General features: G+C 45.3%; 1 protein-coding gene across 1 annotated transcript in view; it reads right to left on the reverse strand.

Moving 5' to 3' along the window:
* Positions 1-389: 389 nt before the first annotated feature.
* The window catches only part of ANXA2 (annexin A2), a 44,292-nt gene continuing 20,955 nt past the window's right edge, over positions 390-23,726 (reverse strand). Inside the window, exons 4-13 of the mRNA XM_004327215.4 lie at positions 16,726-16,820; positions 13,349-13,462; positions 9,949-10,039; positions 8,926-9,005; positions 7,043-7,102; positions 4,996-5,089; positions 4,316-4,411; positions 3,239-3,297; positions 1,994-2,116; positions 390-762 (exon numbers count right to left, since the gene is read on the reverse strand). Coding sequence (XP_004327263.1) covers positions 703-762; positions 1,994-2,116; positions 3,239-3,297; positions 4,316-4,411; positions 4,996-5,089; positions 7,043-7,102; positions 8,926-9,005; positions 9,949-10,039; positions 13,349-13,462; positions 16,726-16,820 — 872 coding nt within the window. The 3' untranslated portion in view covers positions 390-702. The remainder of the gene's footprint in view (positions 763-1,993; positions 2,117-3,238; positions 3,298-4,315; positions 4,412-4,995; positions 5,090-7,042; positions 7,103-8,925; positions 9,006-9,948; positions 10,040-13,348; positions 13,463-16,725; positions 16,821-23,726) is intronic.

Below are 23,726 nucleotides of genomic sequence, written 5' to 3' on the forward strand. Positions count from 1 at the left end.
CTGCAGCTTGTTTTCACCTAACTTACCTGTATAAAGATGAGCAGATGAAGGGGTCATTCTGGGATTTTTTCCCCCCATAGGTACTATCATCCCCTGTGCAATAGAACCTTCTATTATAATGAAAATGTACGCTGCCTGTGCTGTCCAATACGCTAGGTGCTAACCACACGAGGATACTGAGTATCTGAAATGTGGACAGACTGACTGAGGAATTGACCTTTTAATTATTTCGTTTAAATAAATTTAAATGTAAATAGTAGCTACTATATCGGACAGCTCCTTTCTAGAGCTTTCTTCCTCAAGGGGACAGCCTTACCGGCCCAACAATACAACCCTTAAGCACGTTTGATTTTGAAACAATTAAATTGAGAGCAAGGTCAACAAAGTACTTGTTCCTAAAGTAAAAATTCAGTTTATTCATCTGTTTACGACACAGTACTCAAAAGGCAAAGTGTTTCACATCATAGATTTCACTTCCAATTCCTCGGAATGTTCATTTCTTTTACTGTAAAGAGAGACTAGACCGGAAAGGCAGGCAATGCTTAGGCAACTAAACTAAGGATGGAGCAGGTGAGGTGGGCAGCACTAACGTCATCCTCCCAGGGATGGGCACAAGGGGGTTGTTAGCCACAAGCTGATTGTGTAGAACTGTTAGCTGGGAGCGCAGAGCAGCCATCCTGGACCCTCAGGCCATTGAGGGCTTCAGTCATCCCCACCGCACAGGTACAGCAGCGCTTTCTGGTAGTCACCCTTGGTGTCTTGCTATAAGTGGTCAAGGAGAAAAAAGAAATTCAGGGTCAGGAGAAAGACCCACACTCTGCAGAAACACACAAGCAGGCCCCACGGCACATGGAGCCTCTGTGGGACCTGCCCAGACACACCCAAACCATCAGAGGACCCTCAGGGATCGCGGCCCAGGGGAGATTATTGCCACAAGGGTAGAGAGAACACAGGGTCCTGGGGATTAACATGGCAAGTGGCCAGAGGACAGAACCCAGTCTGCTCCTCCTGCACTGAGGTCCTGCAAACAGCACCTGTTTTCTCCCTGGCCCACATCCTTCCAGAGAAGACACGCGAGGCACCTTCCTGCCTGACTGTGTTGTTTCGTGGACTCTTAAGGTCACATGGGAATAAGCTGATGAGTTAAGGAAATAATTACTGAGTCTAAATCCTCCCTGAATTTTAAACATATGCCCTAGTAAACCTAGTTATAGCAAACCCAGCTCTAAATTCATCCTTGGTAACCACTGACACGACGTTGAAATTTTCAGGATCTTACAGAAAGAGGGGTTTGCAACATCTGTCTGAATTAAACACAGTGGGAGGGACCACGGTGAAGGCAACTGCTTCTTATATACGAACACTCTATCCCTCCAAAACAGGGACAGGCTAAATGGGGAGGGGAGAGATGGGAGTTCTGAGTGAGGAAATGTTGCCAGGCTTATCACAGAGGAGTTTCAAGAAATGGAAATATAATAAAATGTAGATTAAATTGATCTAAGTCTTTTCAGGACGTCAGCAAGTCCTGCAGGATCACTGTCATGAGCACCAACTGTCACTGCAGAATATGTGTGGGAAATATGAAATATCTGCCTGATTCTGTAAGATGCCAGGACAAATCCTAATAGCAGTTTCAAAATAAATCCCTGATATTTGATGACTAGCATCTCTTCCCCGGGGAGTTAGAAAACAGAAAACCGCCATTCTGCATTGTTCTTTTTTTTTTTTTTTTTTTTGGTACGCGGGCCTCTCACTGCTGTGGCCTCTCCCGTTGCAGAGCACAGTCTCCGGACGCGCAGGCTCAGCGGCCATGGCTCACGGGCCCAGCCGCTCCGCGGCATGTGGGATCCTCCCGGACCGGGGCACGAACCCGTGTCCCCTGCATCGGCAGGCGGACTCTCAACCACTGCGCCACCAGGGAAGCCCTCTGCCATTGTTCTGACAGGCACGTGCCCAGGACTCCCAGCCCTCTGATGGTCAGGTGGGGCCTTACCTGAATGTAATAGTACAGGGACTTGCCGTACTTTTTCTTGAATTCACATCTGATTTTCAACATGTCCACTTCACTGCGGGAGATCATGATTCTAATCAGGACCTTATCGCGAGTGCCCTTGCCCTGAAAGTCAAATTTACACTCCGAGTTATAATTCGCTGACAATGTTAATCATTAAAAAAGAGTCTAGTGAGTTCTCCTGCGCATGGAACTCATTTGGGTTCCTGATGCCGCCCTCTAAGAGACTGCAAAGATAACCGCAAAACTGCTCCCTTAAGAACAATGAGCGCCTTGGAATTCCAAACACACCAGCATGAAATCGGCACAAAGTCCCCATGCTGTACATTCAGTAAACGTGAACTGAGCGCTAACCACTGCAAGGCTCAGGTCAGGAAGTGCGCGAGTTTACGTATGTAACACAAAGCTCCTGGCTCTCGGGGGCTTAGAGAGCACATGCTACCACGCTCACCGTGGCTCTATGCCATTTGAATGGTACAAGCAATAAGGACCACTGAAGTTTACATCCAGAACCTCAGAGCAGAGAACGGGCCATACCTGACATGGAACCTGAGGGGAGACGGAAGAGAGGCAGTGTGGACAAGGGGGTGACCCAGGAAGAGGCGGCAAGGGCCTGGAAGCCAGGAGGCACAAGGCACATCTAAGGCGTGGAAAAGGGGATGCGACTGTGGGAAGAGACAGTCCATTTAAGGGAAAAGTGCAGGGCTGGCTTTGGAGTCAGACAGACCCAAGTTCAAGTTGGGCTATGTAACCTCAAGCAAGCTGAAGCTTTCCAAGCTCCATTCTCCTCATCTAGAAGGAAAAGAGTCACACAAGCCTCACAGGTTTTTTGGTAATGATTTAAGATAAAGTAAGTCGCACAATGCCTACTGCCTAGTGGTTGCTTAAGAACCTCTTTTCCTTGTCTGTCCTTACTCTGGGGTACCGGGAGGGAATCACTGAGAAATCTGAACAGGAATCTGACATGATCACCATCTAGCCTTTTCTCTCTCCCGTGGCACTTTGCTTTCTACCTGTACACAAACACGTGTTCAAGTAGTTGGGAGAAACGGAAGACAGATTGGTGGTTTTCTCACCTGTCACATAAAAGCAGAGCTGACTAGTGTGTTCCTGCACCTAGACAGTGGGGTCCCTTCCTCCATCCACTAGTCAGGAGCTTTCGTCTGGGGCACAAAGGAAGAAAAAGCCTAGTGTGGAAACATGGACCTCTCGGCCAGTCGCCCTTACCTTCATGGAGTCGTACAGTCTGTCAGCAAAATACAGGGGCTTGTTCTGAATGCACTGCACTGTGGAGAGAAGAAAAAGGTCAGTAACTCCTCTCTCCTCCACCAGTAGGGGGCGAAGCCCTGACCTGGGGCACCACCAGATGACCAGACGTAACAGGAATGGGCTCTGCAAAATGGGAAACGCTCAGGGAGAACCAGGAATCCTCTGAATCAGCCAGCTGTGCTTTTTTTTTTAAAAATAAATTTATATATTATTTATTTTTGGCTGCACTGGGTCTTTATTGCTGCAGGCGGGCTTCCTCTAGTTGCGGCGAGCGGGGGCCACTCTTCATTGTGGTGCGCGGGCTTCTCATTGCGGTGGCTTCTCTTGTTGGGGAGCACGGGCTTTAGGCCCACGGGCTTCAGTAGTGGTGGCGCACGGGCTTAGTTGCTCCGCGGCACATGGGATCTTCCCGTACCAGGGCTTGAACCCATGTCCCCTGCATTGGCAGACGGATTCTTAGCCACTGTGCCACCAGGGAAGTCCCCCAACTGTGCTCTTAAACCAGGGGACTCTGAGCAATGCAGAAACCCAAATGGATGTGTGAGTTCCCCCAATGGAGAGAGCCCTTTCTCTGGTTATCTTTTTTTTTTTTTTTTTGTGGTACAGGGGCCTCTCACTGTTGTGGCCTCTCCCGTTGCGGAGCACAGGCTCCGGACGCGCAGGCTCAGCGGCCATGGCTGACGGGCCCAGCCGCTCCGCGGCATGTGGGATTTTCCCGGACCGGGGCACGAACCCGTGGTCCCCTGCATCGGCAGGCGGACTCTCAACCACTGCGCCACCAGGGAAGCCCTCTCTGGTTATCTTATTCCTCCTGGGCAACGCTCCATTCTACCAACGTAAGCCCTTTTTCAGTTCCGTGTCTTAAATTCATACGGTGAAGATTATGAAACTACCCAAATCATGTAAAGAAGCCATGTCTCATGTCTCCCAAAGCCACTTGAATTAACAGGATGGCCATTTGTTACTTCTGCTTCAGCACAGCTAGCTGACCGAAAGCTGATGTCCACTAGGGATGGGGGGGCCACACCTGCTTACCCAGGTTCAGGAAAGCGTTTTCCAGGTCTCCTTTAACCTCCATCTTGATGCTCTCCAGCATGTCATAAGGGCTGTAGCTCTTGTACCTTTCAAATACTAAAGAAAAGCAACAGATAAGTATTATAACAGAGCTACTAGTCAAAGCTATCAATGGTCACCCACACGGTTATGCATCACACACACACACACACACACACACACAGATGATGATAATCATAGCGTCCTAGAGGGTTAGGGACTGCCATGCAGACCAGAGCTGACACTGTACCACGTGCCCTGGGACAGCCGTACTGTGCACCTGTCCTAAATGGCACTGCCCCAGCCACATGTTTTGACCATCTTCATCTCTCCAGCGTGGAACCCACTTTCTCTGGGCCACAAGAAACAGTACATAGCACCCAACTAAGTCCATTACTTCAACAGATACAGCAAGATAAAAGGATCCAGACGAGAAGAGGCGCACAACAAAGCACCACACAGAAGGATTTAGGGGAAAAAAACGATCCAAAATGGGAAAGAAGGATGAATGGACTTGGTGAGGAAAAATGGGTGAGATGAGAGGGTACAAAGTACTCTGTTCTGGCAGACCCGAGCCCCAACACAGACACCCAGCTGGCCCACTGGAGAGGGCCCTCCGGTTTGGCCCTGGGGCTCTAAGACCTCCCCAGCACAGCACTCACCTTTCTGGAGGTGGCACACACTCCGCTCGGTCATGATGCTGATCCACTTGGGAACATCAGTTCCTTTCCTCTTCACGCCAGCATCGTAGAGTTCCTACGAGCACAACCGACCATGAAAGTTAATTCCACAGTCCAGAGCAAGGTCATTAAAAACCCGTCACGCACAAAACCCCAAAACCTATACATTCAGAACGCCAAAATGAGAAAGGACGATTGCACTGCAGACACAGGAAAAATGTGCTGTTTAGGTCAAAAGTCTTAAGAGCAGTCTTCCTGAAGCACAGACATACAGCATGACAGGAGGTTGTTCTTGAGAGTGATTCTGTAGAAATCTCCTTCCCTGAACACCGAAGGCATGACCAAGAACCTCTACTCATATAGAGAAGGACAAGCCAATGCTCATTGGCACACCCAGCTCTCCTCCATTCGGCACGTTCAATAGCACAACAACTACTGGTCATCTACTAAAGACAGCTACAAGTCACATACCCACCCCCAGAATTCCTAGAGACTCCGGAAATGACGGAGCTGAAAACAAAAAAAAAGCTGGTCCAATCACATTTTCAGTTTCTGGAAATTTTAGGGGCTATAAGCGACACTAAGAATGGCAGGGAAGGAGGGAGAAAGGCTTATGCAAGAGCCGATACTTATTCAGTGACCATCCACTATCTGGGAGCTGCAGAACCCTTTTCTAGGGATTTCCCTGATGGCGCAGCGGTTAAGAATCCGCCTGCCAATGCAGGGGACATGGGTTCGAGCCCTGGTCCGGGAAGATCCCACATGCTGTGGAGCAACTAAGCCCGCGCGCCACAACTACTGAGCCTGCGCTCTAGAGCCCGGGAGCCACAAGTACTGAAGCCCGCGCGCCTAGAGACCATGTTCCGCAACAACAGAAGGCCCTGCTCACCGCAACTAGAGAAAGCCCGCGCAGTAAAGAAGACCCAAAGCAGCCAAAAATAAATAAACAAATAAATTTAATAAAAAATAAATTTAAAAAAACCTTTTCTACCTCCTGCTAAGTGGGCTATGTGAAATATACTGAATTTTAAAACTAAAACGGATAAAAATTGATTTTGTTCTTCAGCTCTTATGAAATACTTCGAGACAGCTGTCGACCGTCTGGGAAAGGCATGTAGTTCACAGTGATCTGAATCAGCTTCACAAATAGTTCTGGATGATTATGGAATGAGAACCAGCAGTTCTATTCAGCCAGAAAAGAAGGAAGGGCCTCTGCCTCTCTCACCTCTTCCCCCACCACCAAGGGCAGTAAGCCTTCCTATCTCCGCCTGTGCCTCTACCATCTCCTCCCACTGTTCTGTGCTGTGAATTCTATTAGTGTGTGTTTGTAGCAAATGCCCACCAGTGTGAACACCAGCATCACACCCTGCAGAAACAAGCAAAGCCTAAATGAGCAAATGTGAGTCAGAAATTGACCTGTAACTGACACCAGCATTATAAGGGTATATCCCCTTATAACCACAGCTTCCAGAAAGTGAAAACGAAGCCCACAAATTCTTTGACCTTCCTCCCATACAAACGTGGAGCCTACTTCCCCTCCCACTGACTGGAAGCGAGACCTAGTGACTCGCCTCTAATGAACAGAGTGCGACAGAAGTGACAGTGTGTGTGACTCTTGAGATTACACCATAAAAGGCACCTGGCTTCCTCCTGGCTGTGTCTCTTGGATCACTCACTCTGGGGAGAGCCAGCTGCCATCTGTGAGGACACTCAAGCAACCCCTTCGAGAGGCCCACGCGGAAAAAACGTAAGGCCTCCTGCCAACAGTCACATGGGTGGGGGACTACTACATCCTCCTGAAGCTGTCAGGCCCTCAGATGACGCAGCCCTGGTCCACACTTGGTCTCCAACCTCAGGAGAAGTCCTGAGCCACTTCCCGGTTCCTGACCCACAGAAACTGAGAGATAATAAATGCTTGTTGTTCTAAGCCACTGAGTTTGAGGTCATTTGTTATGCAGGATGGATAACTATACCCAGTATCCAGAGACTAGGAAACAAAACCCCGAACACCAAGAAGCTTGGCACTGACCCGGGCATCTTGGTCAATCAGTTCATAATCAATGACGGAGCCATCCTCTGCTCTTCGACCCTACAGGAAAAAAAAAAAAAAAAATTAAGAACATCAAATGTATTTCTTTGTACATTTTAAAACTGAAAATGTTAGTTTCTCCCCAACTCATGTAAGCCACTATTTACTGAATAAACACCCTCTTGAAATTTTTCTTCACTTAAAAGTCTAGGTTAGGGCTTCCCTGGTGGCTCAGTGGTTGGGAGTCCGCCTGCCGATGCAGGGGACACAGGTTCATGCCCCGGTCCGGGAGGATCCCACATGCCGCGGAGCGGCTGGGCCCATGGGCCATGGCTGCTGAGCCTGCGTGTCCGGAGCCTGTGCTCCGCAACGGGAGAAGCCACAACAGTGAGAGGCCCGCGTACCGCCAAAAAAAAAAAAAAAGTCTAGGTTAAAAGCAAAAAGTCTAGGTAAGACCAAGGATTGTTACAATAATTGAGGCAGTGAAGTGGGGGCTATACCCTCTTGTTACCCAGTTCTGGGCTAAGCACCTTACAGAATCTACCCTCCTCCCCCTAAAAAAGGTAATGATATTTAGCTCCTTCCTTCAGAGAGTTCACAGCCCAGATGGAGAAATACGCATGGAATAAATGGTAAAACAACACAGTATCTGTGGCTCTAAGTAGACGTGAAATGCAAAAGAAGGCAGAAATCTGTCAGGCAGAATCGTCAGCAAAGTCTGTGGACAATGGGGTACAGCTGAGGCAAAGCGCAAAGGCTCCATCAGATGAGGCTGGCAGTGGGAAGCAGGAGAAGCCATTCCGCACAAGAGGAGCGGCACAGGGGAGTGACGTGCGCCCAGCCAAGGAGAAGGTGAGCGGGAGGGAAGCCTAGCGAGGACTAAGTTAGGGAGGGCCAGCGGACAGAAGACACTTAAAGGCAGTTGAGAGTTTGGATTTGATGCAGCAGAAATGTCTGTTGATCAGGAGCTTGGTGCAAGTGGATTTCAAAAAGATGGGTGGGGGCTTCCCTGGTGGCACAGTGGTTGAGAGTCTGCCTGCCGATGCAGGGGACACGGGTTCGTGCCCCGGTCTGGGAAGATCTCACATGCCGCGGAGCGGCTGGGCCCGTGAGCCATGGCCGCTGAGCCTGCGCGTCTGGAGCCTGTTGCTCCGCAACGGGAGAGGCCACAACAGTGAGAGGCCTGCGTACCGCAAAAAAAAAAAAAAAAAAGATGGGTGGGTGGCGGTATGCAGGGCACGTGGTAGAGAAGTGAGCTGGGGAGGGGAGTACGGAGCTATTATGGTGATGGAGAGGTGCGTGGGCAGGACACAGCATGCCCATCGACCATTTGTCATCAGGGTTCCCAGGGGAAAATTCCTCTTCCCTCGCCCAGCTAATACACATTAAACTGCACTCGGGTCAGAACTCAGACTAAGGAAGGAAATGCCTTTCATCCACATTAATGTGTTAACATTAGCAAACAAGCAAAGACCTCTCCAGGGAAACCACTACCTAGGCAAACCGTCTCTTAAGAAATGAAAGCAAGTGAAAGAAACAAGAGGGTCACTTGCCCCTGGGTCCTATGTGACCACAGATAGGGGCAAAATGACCTTCCCCGAGTCACAGTGAGGGCTGGCACGTAAATCCAGGCCAGGAGCTGAGAGCCGCTTCTTCCTCCTCTGGCCCCAAAGTCCACCTGACCATACGGTTTTGCAGGATAAGAAATCCTATTATACAAAAATGACAACTCTGCAGTGACAGTGCAAACCCACTGTCGAAAATGCAGCTGGAATTTCTGATGCAGGCACAGAGGACTGAGTTAATTCGTTCCCAAGTATAAAATGAGGCGCACAACTTGCCTTGGGAGGAAGCAAGGACAAAGAAATAAACTGGAAACCAACCTTCGAGAGGGCGACCATCAGCTTGCGGAAGTCACCAGACGTGTCAGAAACGATATCCTTCTCCAGATCGGTCTTGTACACTTGGAAAACAAAACAACATATCTGGTTTGATGCTTCCTGCCTGTGCAGCCAGCCAGCCACCCGTCCCACTTATCCCCTGCCCACTGAGCCTCTAAAAAGCAGAAACAGCTGTGGCAGCATGGAGGTACCCACCCAAAGGAGGTGGACTCTCTGGAATGATCTTTACCCTCATAAAATCAGAGCCAATGCTATTATCAGTGACAAGGGACACGCAGAACAGGATCAGACCAGGGATCTTCAAGCTCACCTTTGATCAGTGACTTCCTGGGTAGCTGAAATACTGGTTCCCAAACTTCTTGACTATACTTATTTGGATCATTAAAAAACTTGGAGGACTACACACACACACACACATACACAACTGCGGTTTATTATCTACTGATCGAGAAAATGCACAATGGCAAAAACTAGTAAGAATTAAAGAGTACTTTTCAATGAATGTGTACTTTATTATTCAAAATAGCATCTCTGTTTAAATGTAGTGGTACCACGTACACATGTAAGCTGCATCATTTACTCCACCCGGGTCTCCTACACTGCTTGGTGCACAAAGGTCCACGCGCCTCTTGCAACAGTGATCCACAGTCAAGAGCTGGGAACCTCCTCAGCAGAAACTGGACAGCACCCATTCCAAGAAATCCACGTAAAATACTTTCTACTTCTCCCCACCAGATCTCTTTTTTCTTTTTTGTTTGTTTTCTCTGCTTTCGCTCCTGTATATCCTTTTGTATTAGTTCTAGGGGAACGTCATCATCAAAACCCAGGCCATCAGGAGATGGAGGAGAGGGACCTGGAACAGAGCAGACCCCTGGACGGTCCAGGTGGCAAGCATTTCTCCACAAGTAATCCAGGCACCCTATCCTGAACACCAGCCCCGCAGGCCAGGATGGGGGTCACAGAAACAGGGCTGAGAGGGTGCACCACAGAACTGGGGCTACTCACTTTCCTTGTAGACTCTGTTGATTTCCTGCAGCTCCTGGTTGGTCCTCGAGCAGATGATCTCAATGAGGGAGTCCTCATCGGTCCCCAGCCCCTGCGAACCAGGCATTGCAGACATCAGCAGGGAAAGCCCTCCAGGCTATTAGCCCACTTCCCTAATCTCAGTCAGGTAAACTACACACACAGACTGGGTGTGTAGCACGCCCCTTCCTGCATTCCTCCTGAGGGATCTGTACTGCATTCCTCAGCACAAGGTAAAGTTATATTCTATTCCTTTAAAAATACTGCTTCATCAATGGGCTTCCCTGGTGGCGCAGTGGTTGAAAGTCCGTCTGCCGATGCAGGGGACGCGGATTCGTGCCCCGGTCTGGGAGGATCCCGCATGCCGTGATGTGGCTGGGCCCGTGAGCCATGGCTGCTGAGCCTGTGCGTCCAGAGCCTGTGCTCCGCAACGGGAGAGGCCACAACAGTGAGAGGCCCCCGTACCGCAAAAAAAAAAAAAAAAAAAAAGCTTCATCAAAATAAAAGATGGTTTAACTGACATGTTTTTATTAGCTCAACTACATTAAAAAAATTTTTTTTCCACTATATATAAACATATAGTGAAATGGGAAGAGACAGCAATGGAATACACCAAAATGTTAAAAGTGGTTGCCTTTTGGCGATGGGTTTATAAACTGAATAACTTTATTGTCTCCCTATGTTTCTTTATTTTTCAACTTCTCTAATAATCGGCCATTACTTTAATAGATGAGAAATAATTTTCTTTATTGTACAATTCTGCTCAGAAATTTAAAACAAAGGAACACAGAGATTTTATGCTGTCATGTGCAGCCAGCATCATTACATTGGAGTAAGTCTTTTACGAGGGAAAGGTATAGGTAAGATAAATTTTTTAGCTTTACCTCTTTGAAATGTAAAATTGGGTTAGTGTTAAAAATTTCATTCTTGTACTTCCATTTTTGCTCGAGTGCGATGCACTCTTCGGGCATTTTAGAGAAGCAAAAGGAAATAATGAAGCGCCAGGTAAACCCAGACACCAACACTTTAGGAAGGAGGAAGAATTTGATGGGTGATCTATTCAAATTTAATACATACACTTCCGAGCTGCCATGCCAGAGAGCTTGAAAGGACCCAATGAAACTTGTATTTCAAAGCTGGCTTCATGATCAAAGTCAAGATTTAATAATCAGGATTCTCTAATACTTGTCTTTCCGAGTATGGAAATATCACTTTGAACTAAGTAGAATGACAACTGTTTAAAATGTAAATCAATTATGAGGTGTTAATACAATAAGAAACTTACTTATCCACATGAAAAGTGTGTCAGCGATTAATTAAACTTATTAGAGTTTATATGCCCCTAAAACAGTGGTTTATAGAAGCTAAGCCTCAGGTAAATAGTTAATTTTGAATTTTATTCCTCATCTAATCTGAGCCAAGGCCTCTTCCTCCCAGAGTTTTTAATCATGATTTGTAGAGGTGCTGGCAAAGCCAAAATTTCTTCCCTTCTTAGCCAAAGGTCTACACAACATTCTATACAGATATTATAAAGAGATTACCAAGTATCTTCAAATATTTTAGAGGGCAGTTTTTCAATCTCAAGGATATGTAATAGAGTCTAAAAATAACTCATGCATTGGAAGAAATGCTATTATCCTGACACTGTTGAAACGTAGAACAGGTATAGCAATAGAAGATTTGTTTTCTTTCATCACTGATATACCCATGTTAATATCAGAGAACTCTAATAGCATTTTTTCCTCTATATTTAAAGGTGACCTTGGCGATTTCAAACTTGGCCCAGGCTCTCCACAGACTGTCCACAGTTCCCATCACAAGGGCAACGTCTACTGTAACATACGGCAGATATTGCCACTGGTATTGCCAGAAGTCAAAACAGATTTTTTTTTAAAGCATAGTTCAGTTCATGTCACTCCAAGCTTTATGGATTTCAGAAGGGTACTCAGCTGTGATAGCTAATGGAAGAGCTGGCCCAAGGTCAAAGATCTAGCAGTCAAAGCACCTTTCATTGGGCCCAATTACACAGATTACAATGGTGATTGACAGCTCAAGCAGGTCTGTTTCAAGTCACTAATACCTAGTAACAGATACTTATAAAATTGCACAAATCACAACTAAATGAATTCTTGGCAAAAATAAGATAAACTGATCTGAAGTGATGATGGTCAGAAGAAACCTAGCAGAGGCCAGCTCATCCATGGTTCCAAAGGTCCCAAGACTGAGTGTTTTCAGTGTTCTTTTTATTAAACAGGATCATTAAGTGTTGTTGACATTTTATCATTCTGTCCAATATAGTCTACTTAGAAAACTCAGAGCAAGTCTGCTCAAATAAACTGAGCACAGCTTGGGCCAAGCTGGAAAACTGATTTCAGAGCACATCTTTCAGCAGCCCTGAGCTATCAACTTCTGGGCCCTGGAAATACCCAGTGGGAAGCTGCCTCCCTCTCGAGGTGCTCTGTGGGGGAAGGAATGACAACTGAACTGTGACATTAGCTGGTGACTGACTTACAGCTCCGTCTCTCCATAATTCAGAAATGGTGGCATCACAGAAAATGCACTCGGACTTAGAATAAAAAATCGGAACTACAGCTTTCCCTCCACTCTGAGGCTTTACCCAGTTTTACCAGCAGAGGGCAGTGTCAGATTATTCAAAGTATTGCAGGCACACTTACGAAAAGGGTTCTGTGCTTTGCCATTAAACATTTATTTATGTTTATATATCTATTCCATTTATATAATACTCGATGTTTTAGGTACACACAAAATTCAGGGGAACTTACAACCTGGAATTTTTACTATCCTAAAAAATCCATGTTCAAAATAACTTTGCAAAATACAAACAAAAGACAGTAGCATGTGCCTTGATACTTTGAACAAAACACAGGAACCATTCACGAGCTGAAATCACCCTTTATGTGCACTGTGATGCTCTGATTTTGCCCAAAATTTGAATCAAACAATGGGACCAGCAAGGAGGTCAGAAGAGACAACCAAAACGGCATACGCAGATTTTTGTTAAGCTTCACTTAACAAAAGCTATGAGTTTTACTTTTGCCTTAATATCATAACAAATCTTTTTTAAAGAGGAAGTGTAATCAAGGAAGTAGTTTTTCCAAATGGTATTCCAATTGCCCAGGTGCCAAGCAGTAGCAGCTGGTAACTGACTTCTCTGCATCATGAAATTTCTTTACAGTCTTAAAAAAAGTAATTGAAATATTTTTGGTACAAATCCTGAGCCTTATAGCTTCAGTTCATTCCCCAAAAATGATTCCAAATGAGAATTCAACATAACTGAAAATCACCTAATTACACTCAGGAAGCTGTAATTCACAAATATTAATGGCGGATTTGACAGAGATTGCATCTCACACGTGTTTACCTTCATGGAGGCTTTCAGCTCGGAAGCGTCATACTGAGCAGGTGTTTTCAATAGGCCCAAAATCACTGTCTCCAGGTGGCCGAACAAGGCTGACTTCAGTGCTGATGCAAGTTCCTTCAGAAACACAGGCAACAACATGGAAAACTTGGTTGGTAACCAATATTCCCTTTAAAACTAGTAAGACAAAAATAGAGGCATGTGGGGGCTTCCCTGCTGGCGCAGTGGTTGAGAGTCCGCCTGCCGATGCAGGGGACACGGGTTCATGCCCCGGTCCGGGAAGATCCCACATGCCGCGGAGCGGCTGGGCCTGTGAGCCATGGCCGCTGAGCCTGCGCATCCGGAGCCTGTGCTCCGCAACGGGAGAGGCCACAACAGTGAGAGGCCCGCGTACCGCAAAAAAAAAAAAAAAAAAAAATAGAGGCATGTGTTTGTAAAGCAGGTTGTGATTCTTTTGACAACTCTGGGGTGTTCGGTCAAAGTATCCTTCAACCGCATTCCCTTTGGCAGACCCAAAGGTCAGAAATGGAAAGATCAGATTTTCCGCCGGTAAAATCCCCTAAAATCCAAGCTGATTTTGCCCTCTCGTCCAGTCAGTAAAAGGAAACCAGAGCAGCATGCAATGCCTCAGAAAGCTATGAGTGAATGCAGTTTACAACACGCTTACACTCGCACGTGGTAACAGCCTATTTAAGACAGGGCACTTTCTAGGGTCAAGGCCCCTGCTAAGGAGGAGGTGATCAAAGTGGGGAGCCTCCAAGGAAGCAGAACCCTTGTGGCCTGCTGGTATCCTCCTGTGAAAGGTTTTGTGCAGCTGTGCAGAGGTGGCTCCAGAAAGTCTCCAGGTGGAACCAGAGGCCCCCACTTGGCTAGAAGTGATCTCATGAAGCTTTCCTATGCAAGACACTTCACCTAAGACTGAGAGAACCTCTATTTTCCATACCAAACTGGAACGGTATTATCAAGATGGTGGGGACTAACGCCCTCCCCATTCACCGCTGGGCTTCCCTGCTATGTATTGTTTCTTAAAGGTTCCCACCGTTACCATTAAAATCCACTGACAGATTTCAAGTCAGAGGCCTGAGTCAGCACCCACATAGGCAGACAGATATCCCAATTCGATGTGGCTTTGACAGATGCTTCCTCGGGGATTAGATTTCCTACAAATCATGGGCACTGAGTGATGGCTGAACTCTCCTGTTATAATTATTTTTTTTCTTTCTTTTCACTTTTTCCCCCCCTCTTCTCTCTTCCTCTCCTGCTTTCCAGCAGCACCCATGGCATCTACGATGTTTAGCCCCTAGAGGCATGTGCAGGCTCTAAGAGGTGTGGGCAGCCTGCTTCAGAGAGAATCTTCTCAAATCATTCACAGATGTCGAGGACTGAGATGGGTCTTAGAAATCATCTGGCCCAACCCTTTCATCACCTACTTTCTCCTGTTTCCTGAAGTCCTAGTAACACATAGCACTTAGCAGAGAACTTTAGAAAGCTACACCTTCCAATTATAGCACCAATTTTCCGGCGTGGAACTCTGAGGTTAGGTAATTCCAAACTTAGCCTACCCTGACACTCCCCTCTACCCATTCTCTGTTCAGACTTCAAATAGCATTTGGGCACCTACTGACTTCTTCCACTTCTATAATAAACTCCTTATGGACAGCCAACTTCCTGCTTCTCATAATGTCAAGCACAGGGCTTTCTTTGCACTTAGCAAAGAATATTTGTCCAGATATGTTTGACAAATAAAATATGACCATTCCTTCTACCAGGAGAAACCTGGCATCTGCTTGAACATGAAAGAAATATAACATTGATCCTCTGTCCCAGTTCCTGTCCACTTCTACTAGCTGTACCCATGCTGTTCAAGCCCCTCAACTAGGCAGCCTCGGTCCCTATTGTTAAAGTACAATACAGGGCCTTCTCCTTTATTATGCAAACAATAAGGTTCTGCTTTCAGGATTTCCTTCAGAAAGTATCTCCATTATTTTACGTATCTTTCTTAAAATGTGATAATTCTCCTTAGCCCAGGGTTAAGAGGTATCAAGAATCATAGGATAGTGAGTTGTTCCCAGCCCACCATGAAGCCTGTGAGGTCACCAAACCCATCATGATTCTGTAACATCATCCCTCCAACAGGGTATGTGAGAGCTTTGTCCTCCATACATCTCATCTGAAATCGAAATCCAGGCTTCTACATTTCTATGTACACTTATGTGTCCACACCCAAGTGTGTTCCAAGACCACACTCTCTAAGTGACAGCTGAAGGAGCAATTACAGGCATATTGTCCAAAGAGGTGGGCCTTCTGCTCCAACTGGAACTCAGCTCTACCAGCTCACAGATCCTTTTGGGAAAGTGGAGAAATAAACACTCCCTTCCATGCCTCACTGTAGTAGATTAATGTCAGTCTAGCTGGAAGAAAAATTTTAATGCATATGAGAGGAAACAAGCTGCATGCTTTCCTATTTACGTCCTTTCCAACTGTTTTGAGAGGTGGGAGAGGGAGATATAGCAGGGTGTGACCTGCAACTTCCTGGACCCTGGTGGTCATGTCAACTCCAAGTGCAGAAATGTCTTTTCTAGACTCCTTCCAGCTCACCTCCACTGTGACTACGAGTGAAAGCCATAAGTCAAGCGGGAGCTGCAGGAAGCCATGCTTACTGCACCGTCCAAGAATAAATCGAAAGCTTTTAATAGCAAGAAGTTAAAAATAAAGCAGCCTGTCTGTAAAAATAAATTTCCTAACACTGCGACAAAATAAAGGATGAACAAGTGCTGGGCTGTTCCTTAACCACTCGTGGATGAGCAAGGGAAAAAGGCACACAAGACCCTTTAAATAGTGAGAGCATGGCAAGGTAAAGACAGCCTAGAGACCAAACGAGCTACTAAACTAAACCTGGCGGTTGCAAAGATCTTAGGAATTCAACTGTATTTTTTTAAGAATGAGAGGAGTGTGCCAGGATCAATACTCAAATGGAGGCTAGTGTCCCAAGATTAAATTTAAAACATTTTATCAAGAACCAGCAGAAGTCATAAAGATGAAATGAGTGGCCACGTGTAGAGAACGGCATACCTGGCACAAAGGTTAGCACTCAATAAATGATACCTGTTGTTTTCCCTGATCCTTTCTATTTCCGGAACTGCTCCCTTTACACCCTCTGGGGTGGAAGAGGGTGTGGTCTTTATGCATAAGCTCCAAGCACCGCAGGGGACACGTATATGTGAGTTGTGACTCTTACAGGATGTAAGGGGAAAACCTTGGATCTCCTAGGGTTCCAGGAGGCGCTTGCTGGGAAGAGCCAGAATTCACAAAAAGAAAAAGCAATGGCTGAGGAACTGAAATTCAGCATGGAATGCCCTCCATCCCTGAACCTGCTGTACCTTTTTGGTCCTTCTCTGGTAGGCGAAAGCAATATCCTGTCTCTGTGCATTGCTGCGGTTGGTCAAAATGTTGACGATGGTGACCTCATCCACACCTATGAAGACACAAGTAGGGAGTAGTTACTCAACCATATGCTCTAGTTCTCTGGGCTTACATAGAAGGTTTTAAGCATTTTTTCAACCTGAAATATATATATTAGTCCCTAAAGTGAAACGCCAAGACATTAAGATGTTTTCTTTCTTTTTGTCAGCGCCCTCCACCCAACATGTATACCCTCTTTTTCTGTTTTTCCTAACAGCCTCAAACCTCAAGTCTAAATGGACCTTTTTAAGTATCTGTATTAAAAAACCAAAAATAACAACAAAAAACTATTTCATTCATAAATTGGGTTTCTGGACTCAACAGTAGGAGGTGCATTTGTGGGACTTTGGCAGTCACATGGAACAACAAAGATTTAGAAAGATTTTAAAGGAAGGTCCCCGAATTACCATTTAACTGAGGTTTTAATAGACAGTAACCGCGACCTGAAGTAATACAGACAATTATTTATATTTATTGCAGGATTATGGCTATATAAGCAGCTAGGTACAATTTCTATAATTATATAAAATGTCATGACAAATGAGTCAGATTTAATATGGCAGTTGTATTTTAATAGCATAACTGATTAATACAATCCTACTTACTGAAGACTAAATTGTTTTGTAAGGAAAATAAATGTTCCACTGCTTTTAATATTCAATAGGCAATTTTAATAATCAATTTTGTAACTTTATTAAAAAGAATAATGTTTTAATCTAAATCTAAACTGGGAGTTTTGAAGTACCACCGAAATATTTTAGTACCTATTTTAATTGGAACATGTGTATTTACAAAGATAAGCAATGCCTTCTGGTATCTGAAAGTTTCCAATTTTATATCAGAAATACTCTTAACATGCCATTTAACTTAAGGAAGCACTATTTTAAGAATTCAGAAAGTGAAAGGTCTCTCTCCTGACTGATTATGAACTTTGTTTAATAAAAAGAAGTCTTTGCCATAACTGGATAGGTAATTCCTGAGTGAGAAAGAGCAGAGTGGTTAAGCCTCCAGGGTCACACGTGAACTGCGAACAGCCCAGCCTATCATTCTGACAGAAAGGTCAGAACGATAATACTCTGAGACAGAGGCAATGAGCAGACTTACAAAGAAGGTATTCTAAACTCTCAAGTGTGTTAGAAAGATCAAAAAGCAGAAAGTTAGAATTTCTGGGTATAAAAATAAGTAACATTTTTGTATTTACATACTCATTTTTAAGTGAATTCATACCAATACGTTAGTTACCTTAACTGCAGCATTTATACCTTCAGCTCTGATTTTCAGAGTAGCCGGTGTCAACGTAGAAACCCAACTGCTGAATATGAGATCGTTTCAAAGATGCTTATTTTGGCAAAAAATAAAGGGGGAAAATGTCTAATAGTAGATTGATTAAATAAATGTTTTTGTCCTTATAGTGGGATAATATACAGACATTTAAAATGACGGTATAGGGCTTCCCTGGTGGCGCAGTGGTTGAGAGTCCGCTTGCCGATGCAGGGGACACGGGTTCATGCCCCAGTCTGGGAAGATCCCATATGCTGCAGAGCAGCTGGACCCGTTAGCCATGGCCGCTGGGCCTGCGCGTCCGGAGCCTGTGCTCCGCAGTAAGAGAGGCCACAGCAGTGAGAGGCCCACGTATGGCCAAAAAAAAAAAAATATGTATAAAATAGATAAGCAACAAGGATATACCGTACAGCACAGGGAATTATAGCCATTATCTTGTAATAACCTATAATGGAGTATAATTTGCAAAAATACCAAATCACTATGCTATATACCTGAAACTAATATAATATTGTAAATCAACTGTACTTCAATTTTAAAAATTAAAGAAAATTTAAAAAAAAACACAGCTCCCTGGGCCTCCCTGCCCTCTGAGATATGATTAAAGACTCTTGTGGACTTTGGACCTGGGAAGCAGCATTTCAACCAGCTCCCTGGTGATTCTTTATTTGAGAATCGCCAACAGAGATGGAAAAGCATGGGTGGGAAGTGGAAAGGTCATTGGAAATCTGCCTGTGTATAAGACTATTAAATCGCTTCTACCAACTGCTTCTGTGAGGTGCAGGGTCAACTACAATCTTAGGGAAAGAAATGCTTACCTTTGTTCAAACAACCCTGGTAAGAAATAACACCTGAAAAGAGCTCACGCCACAAACTTCAGTGCAGCCCCGTGTTCTTAGTCATTGAAACAAACCTCTCTTAGCAACCAAACAATGAACCTTTCTGTTCATAGCAGCTTAGCATTCAGCCAACAGAGTCAGAATACAATCCAGTTACTGGAAATCCCCGTAAAGAGCCTGGGTGGTTAACCTGAATCTCACCTGGGACTCAGCAACAACTAGAGCCTGAAGGCGTCTAAGTGTATTTTACCTGAATTACTTACTCAACAAACAGACTGCTGCAATGCAGCATCGAGCATGCTGGGACCCCTCACCAATGAAAGATCTGATACACTGCACAGATGCTAATGCCAGCAACTACAAAGAAAGTAAATGGAGACTATTTCTGCCAGTGGAAGCCCCCTCCTCCTTCCGAGGGCCTCACCTGCATCAGCTGCTCCTCCCATACCACTGTGCGCAAGTTTCAAATTGAACTAGAAAGAGGAAAATAAATCATAGTGCCCAGGATCGATGGCCTATTCAAAGCCATGGAAGACACGTCCTGTGTTGGAACCCCAGAATGCACACATCTGCCAGTGGGATTTCACCATCTTATCTTCAGAACAGTGCTGCTTCCTCTCGACCTGGCATCATAACTGGTGAGACGGTTTATTCCTGTGGAAAACAGTCCAGTCCAGGTTGAAGCTGCAAGGGTCATCTGGTGACTCACCACTCCTGCTCAGGATGCAGCTGAAGGATGAGGGCTGAACGTTCAGCTACCTATGTCAGCACAATCACCGTCAACAAATGCACAGCAAGTGCCAGTACACCAGGAAAGCTTTACATTTAAACAAGGTTAACGTAGGTGCAGACGACGGCAGATGAGGCTCTGCCTCTCTGGATTTGCACTTTCCGATTGCTCCTGTGCCAGTGAGAAGGGAAGTGTCTGCTGAGGGAAGGAGCCCAGGGTCGAAAAGAAACTGCGTGGATGAAGCAAACGCATAAAGAAAACAATAAATGTGAATAATGCCTATTTTCCCATCCCATTCCTCTTGTGTTTGATACAGAAGGTCACAAAGTAATCCAAGCAAAGCCTCACATTGGGAAACAATGACATGGGTGCAGGATCCCACAGAATGTGGGGGAGAACACAGTAAATTCTGTGATTCAGGCATATTTTTTTTTAATGCCTTTCTTAAATTTAATTTTTATTTTACACTGGAGTATAGTTAATTTACAATGTTGTGTTTCAGGTGTACAGCAAAGTGATTCAGTTATACATATTTATATACATATATCCATTCTTTTTCAGATTCTTTTCCCATATAGGTTATTATAGAATACTTAATAGAGTTCCCTGTGCCATACAGTAGGTCCTTGCTGATTATCTATTTTATATATAGTAGTGTGTATATGTTAATCCCAACCTCCTAACTTATCCCTCCGCCCAACCTTTCCCCTTTGGTAACCGTAAGTTTATTTTCGAAGGCTTGTGAGTCTGTTTCTGTTTTGTAAATAAGTTCACTTGTATCATCTTTTTAGATTCTACATATAAGTGATATCATATGATACTTGTCTTTCTCTGTCTGACTTACTGCACTTAGTATGATAATCTCTAGGTTCACCCGTGTTGCTGCAAATGGCATTATCTCATTCTTTTTTATGGCTGAGTAATATTCCATTGTATGTATGTACCACATCTTCTTTATCCAATCCTCTGTTGAGGGACATTAAATATCTTTTCAACACTAACAGAAGTTAAGATTTTCAAGACTGGTGAGGAACTAAGACACAAATTTATCTGGCTCCTGATGGAAAGCAGCAGGAAAGTTTTTAAGCATTTTTTCCTTGAATGAAAATGGCCAACTAATCTTATCAGCTAACTACAAAAATGCTTCCCACACTCCAGGGCATCTGAAAAAAAATCAGTCCCTGTTCTAAGTGCTAGTCACCTGAAGCCACAGCTCCGGCAAGTGATGCCATGGGAAGGCACCGCTGACAGCAGGGCTCACATAGAAAACTGTGGGGTCGTGGGTTCCTTAAAACATCAGCCATATTTTTAAAACAAAGAACACTTGCAGTCTAAAATAACAGCTGAATCCAAACCCACAAAATGGGCCTCCTGGAGTCTCCTCCTCTCCGCGGGTGGAAACCCCAAGTCAGCTCCACATCTGGCACTGCATGGAAAATGTGCATCTTTACTGTTCATGGCCAGGAACCAAGAGGCCATTCTGCACAGGATCTGACTCACATCTGCCAAGGCACACTGACTGCACAGAGAAAACAGATTTCATTGTGTTTGATAAAGGACTCAGGAGGCCCTCCAGGCAGGGCTGACTGACTAGTTAGAAGATAAAGGAAAACTGCCCAGATCCGCTCCTTATCTAGATCACAGGTAAAACCGGGACTTGGCTTAGGTTACTGGGCATATCAGTATCAAAACTCAGAAACCATCTTTACAACAAGGTCACAGGCAGGCCACAGAGAGAGCAGAAGGCACAGACCCATGGGTTTTATTTTATTATAATATTGATAGTATCAACCATTCACTGAGTACCTACATGCCAGGCATTTTACAAGGTGCTTTGTACAAAGCTCTCTTGCAATTGTCATCGTGTCCATGTGCGATGGGTGTTAGTGTCATCCCCATTGTACCAATGAGGAAAAGATGAGGACTCACCCAAGGTCACACAAGCAAGTCACTTGCAGAGCTGGGATTCAAACCAGGATTAAATATCTACGTTGGGCCATTCTGCCTCCTATTACAGAAAATAATCCAAAACTTGAAAATAAGGCAAAAGGAAGGGAACGTGTCTTCCCAGTGTGGCTAAAAGGCCCATCCAAGACTGTTTCTCCAGGGCACGCTCTCACTCAACTTGCTACTCACTACTGATTACGGCATAGGCTCTATGGGGTTATGTGTTAACTTGTAGATTTTGGTCCATTAGAAAGGATAGTCCCCAAGATTATGGCTTCAGTGCCCTGAAGGACATTAACGGTCTTGTATCCAGCCTAGCAATCTTCTTCCAACATTCTTTCCTCAGTGTCTATAAACACCTAGTCTCTCAAATTTCCCTTTTAACCAGCCCTATCTCAATGAATTAAATAAATGTTTGCCACGTGTTTATCCTATATCTCTATGAGTCATGTCTGTACCTTTTTGAATTATAATTTGGTACTTCTTTATACCACACTCCTCCATCTTGTGGCTAAAAAGGACTGGAGACAGTAACGTGTCTATTTGTCTACAGAACTGGACTTACTGTTTAGACCATACAAATGTACACCCGTTGAGTAATCTGTAGATAATGATTTGCCACCCAGTAACAATGCGTGGCCACTGAGCTAACCCAACTGAGGTTTTCTTCAAGAGAAAGAGCTAGAAGACTCTCTTCTGGAAATAGCCATTCATAACTCCGTGGGAGCCTAAAATGCCAGTAAGAGTGATTTTAGAGACAGAGAAACACATGCACGCACACAGACACTCACACACACACTGTTGCCCAAAGTACCCTTCCCACCATCTGCCACGGTGCTGCCTGCCCCGACTCAAGGAAAGCGTGGTTTAGCTAAGTGCCTAAGAAGAGGATTGGGCCCAGAAATCAAATTTCTTCTATTTCCATTCTGCTCTGGTCTCACCTCAGCTGAGTCCCTTAGAAAGGATTTAAGTACAGTCTCCTTGGTAATCCCACTGGGGTATTTTAATAATCTGGAACCCTGTCTGCCTTCTGTGCATAATTACATTTCTGAGATACTCTACAGGACCAGCAGGAAAACACAAAGGCCACTACTCAAGATCGAAATCAAATAAAATTGCAAATGAAGGGTTATGCATAAAATGAAAGCACCAATTTGTGCCCTGTTGCTCTACCAGCTTCCTGAGTCAGAAAGTAAAAAAAATCTGAACAGATGTAAAAGAAACTGATACCCGCCCTGAACTCAGCTGACAGAGAAGTTACTAGTTATTGTCTCAGCACTGCCGACACCTGAACGTGGTGACTTCCATCGTCCCTGGGTGTCACCGGTATTGGGATTTCCTCATGGAAAAGGGGTATAACCATTTTTTACAGGAAAAAAAAAGCTGACAGGCAGGCAACACAGCCGATGCCTACAATGAGAAAGGCACCAAGGACTCCTTCACCCATGTTTCACAGGCTCCTTGGCATGAGTCTGGCATCTACCTACCCGAGGAGACAATGATCATCTTGAAAAAAATCAGAAAATCTGTGCCCAGAGTAAAGGTGGCCGTGACTCAGCACTGGTCCCTCTTTGTTCCCAGCAGTGCTGTAAGAGGAGAATTCAGTCTAAAGTGAGCTTGAACACAAAAGGAAAGTCCTCATCAACGGGAAGGTTTTGTTCCCTCCTGTTCACTTCCAGGATGGTTAGAGTGAGAAGGCCCTGGGCTACGTGGGGCAGAAAGGCCTTTCCCACAAGCGTGCTCACACTCAGGCGTGGGGGTTCTTAGTTTGGGCCCACATCTCCGATGCCGCTCCCGTGGGAGAGAAGCTACTTTTCAGAGCCAATCTGCCTCCTGGCATCTTCAAGAGAATACATTCCTGGTCTTCCCTGGTGGCTCAGTGGTTGAGAGTCCGCCTGCCGATGCAGGGGACATGGGTTGGTGCCCCGGTCCGGGAAGATCCCACATGCCGTGGAGCGGCTGGGCCCGTGAGCCACGGCCACTGGGCCTGCGCGTCCGGAGCCTGTGCTCCGCAACGGGAGAGGCCACAACAGTGAGAGGCCCACGTACCGCAAAAAAAAGAGAGAATACATTCCTCATTGCTGTCTCAGCTAAATGAATATACCTCCAGGTGTGCAGGTGA

This window comes from Tursiops truncatus, chromosome 2, assembly GCF_011762595.2.
Source record: "Tursiops truncatus isolate mTurTru1 chromosome 2, mTurTru1.mat.Y, whole genome shotgun sequence".
NCBI lineage: Eukaryota > Metazoa > Chordata > Mammalia > Artiodactyla > Delphinidae > Tursiops > Tursiops truncatus.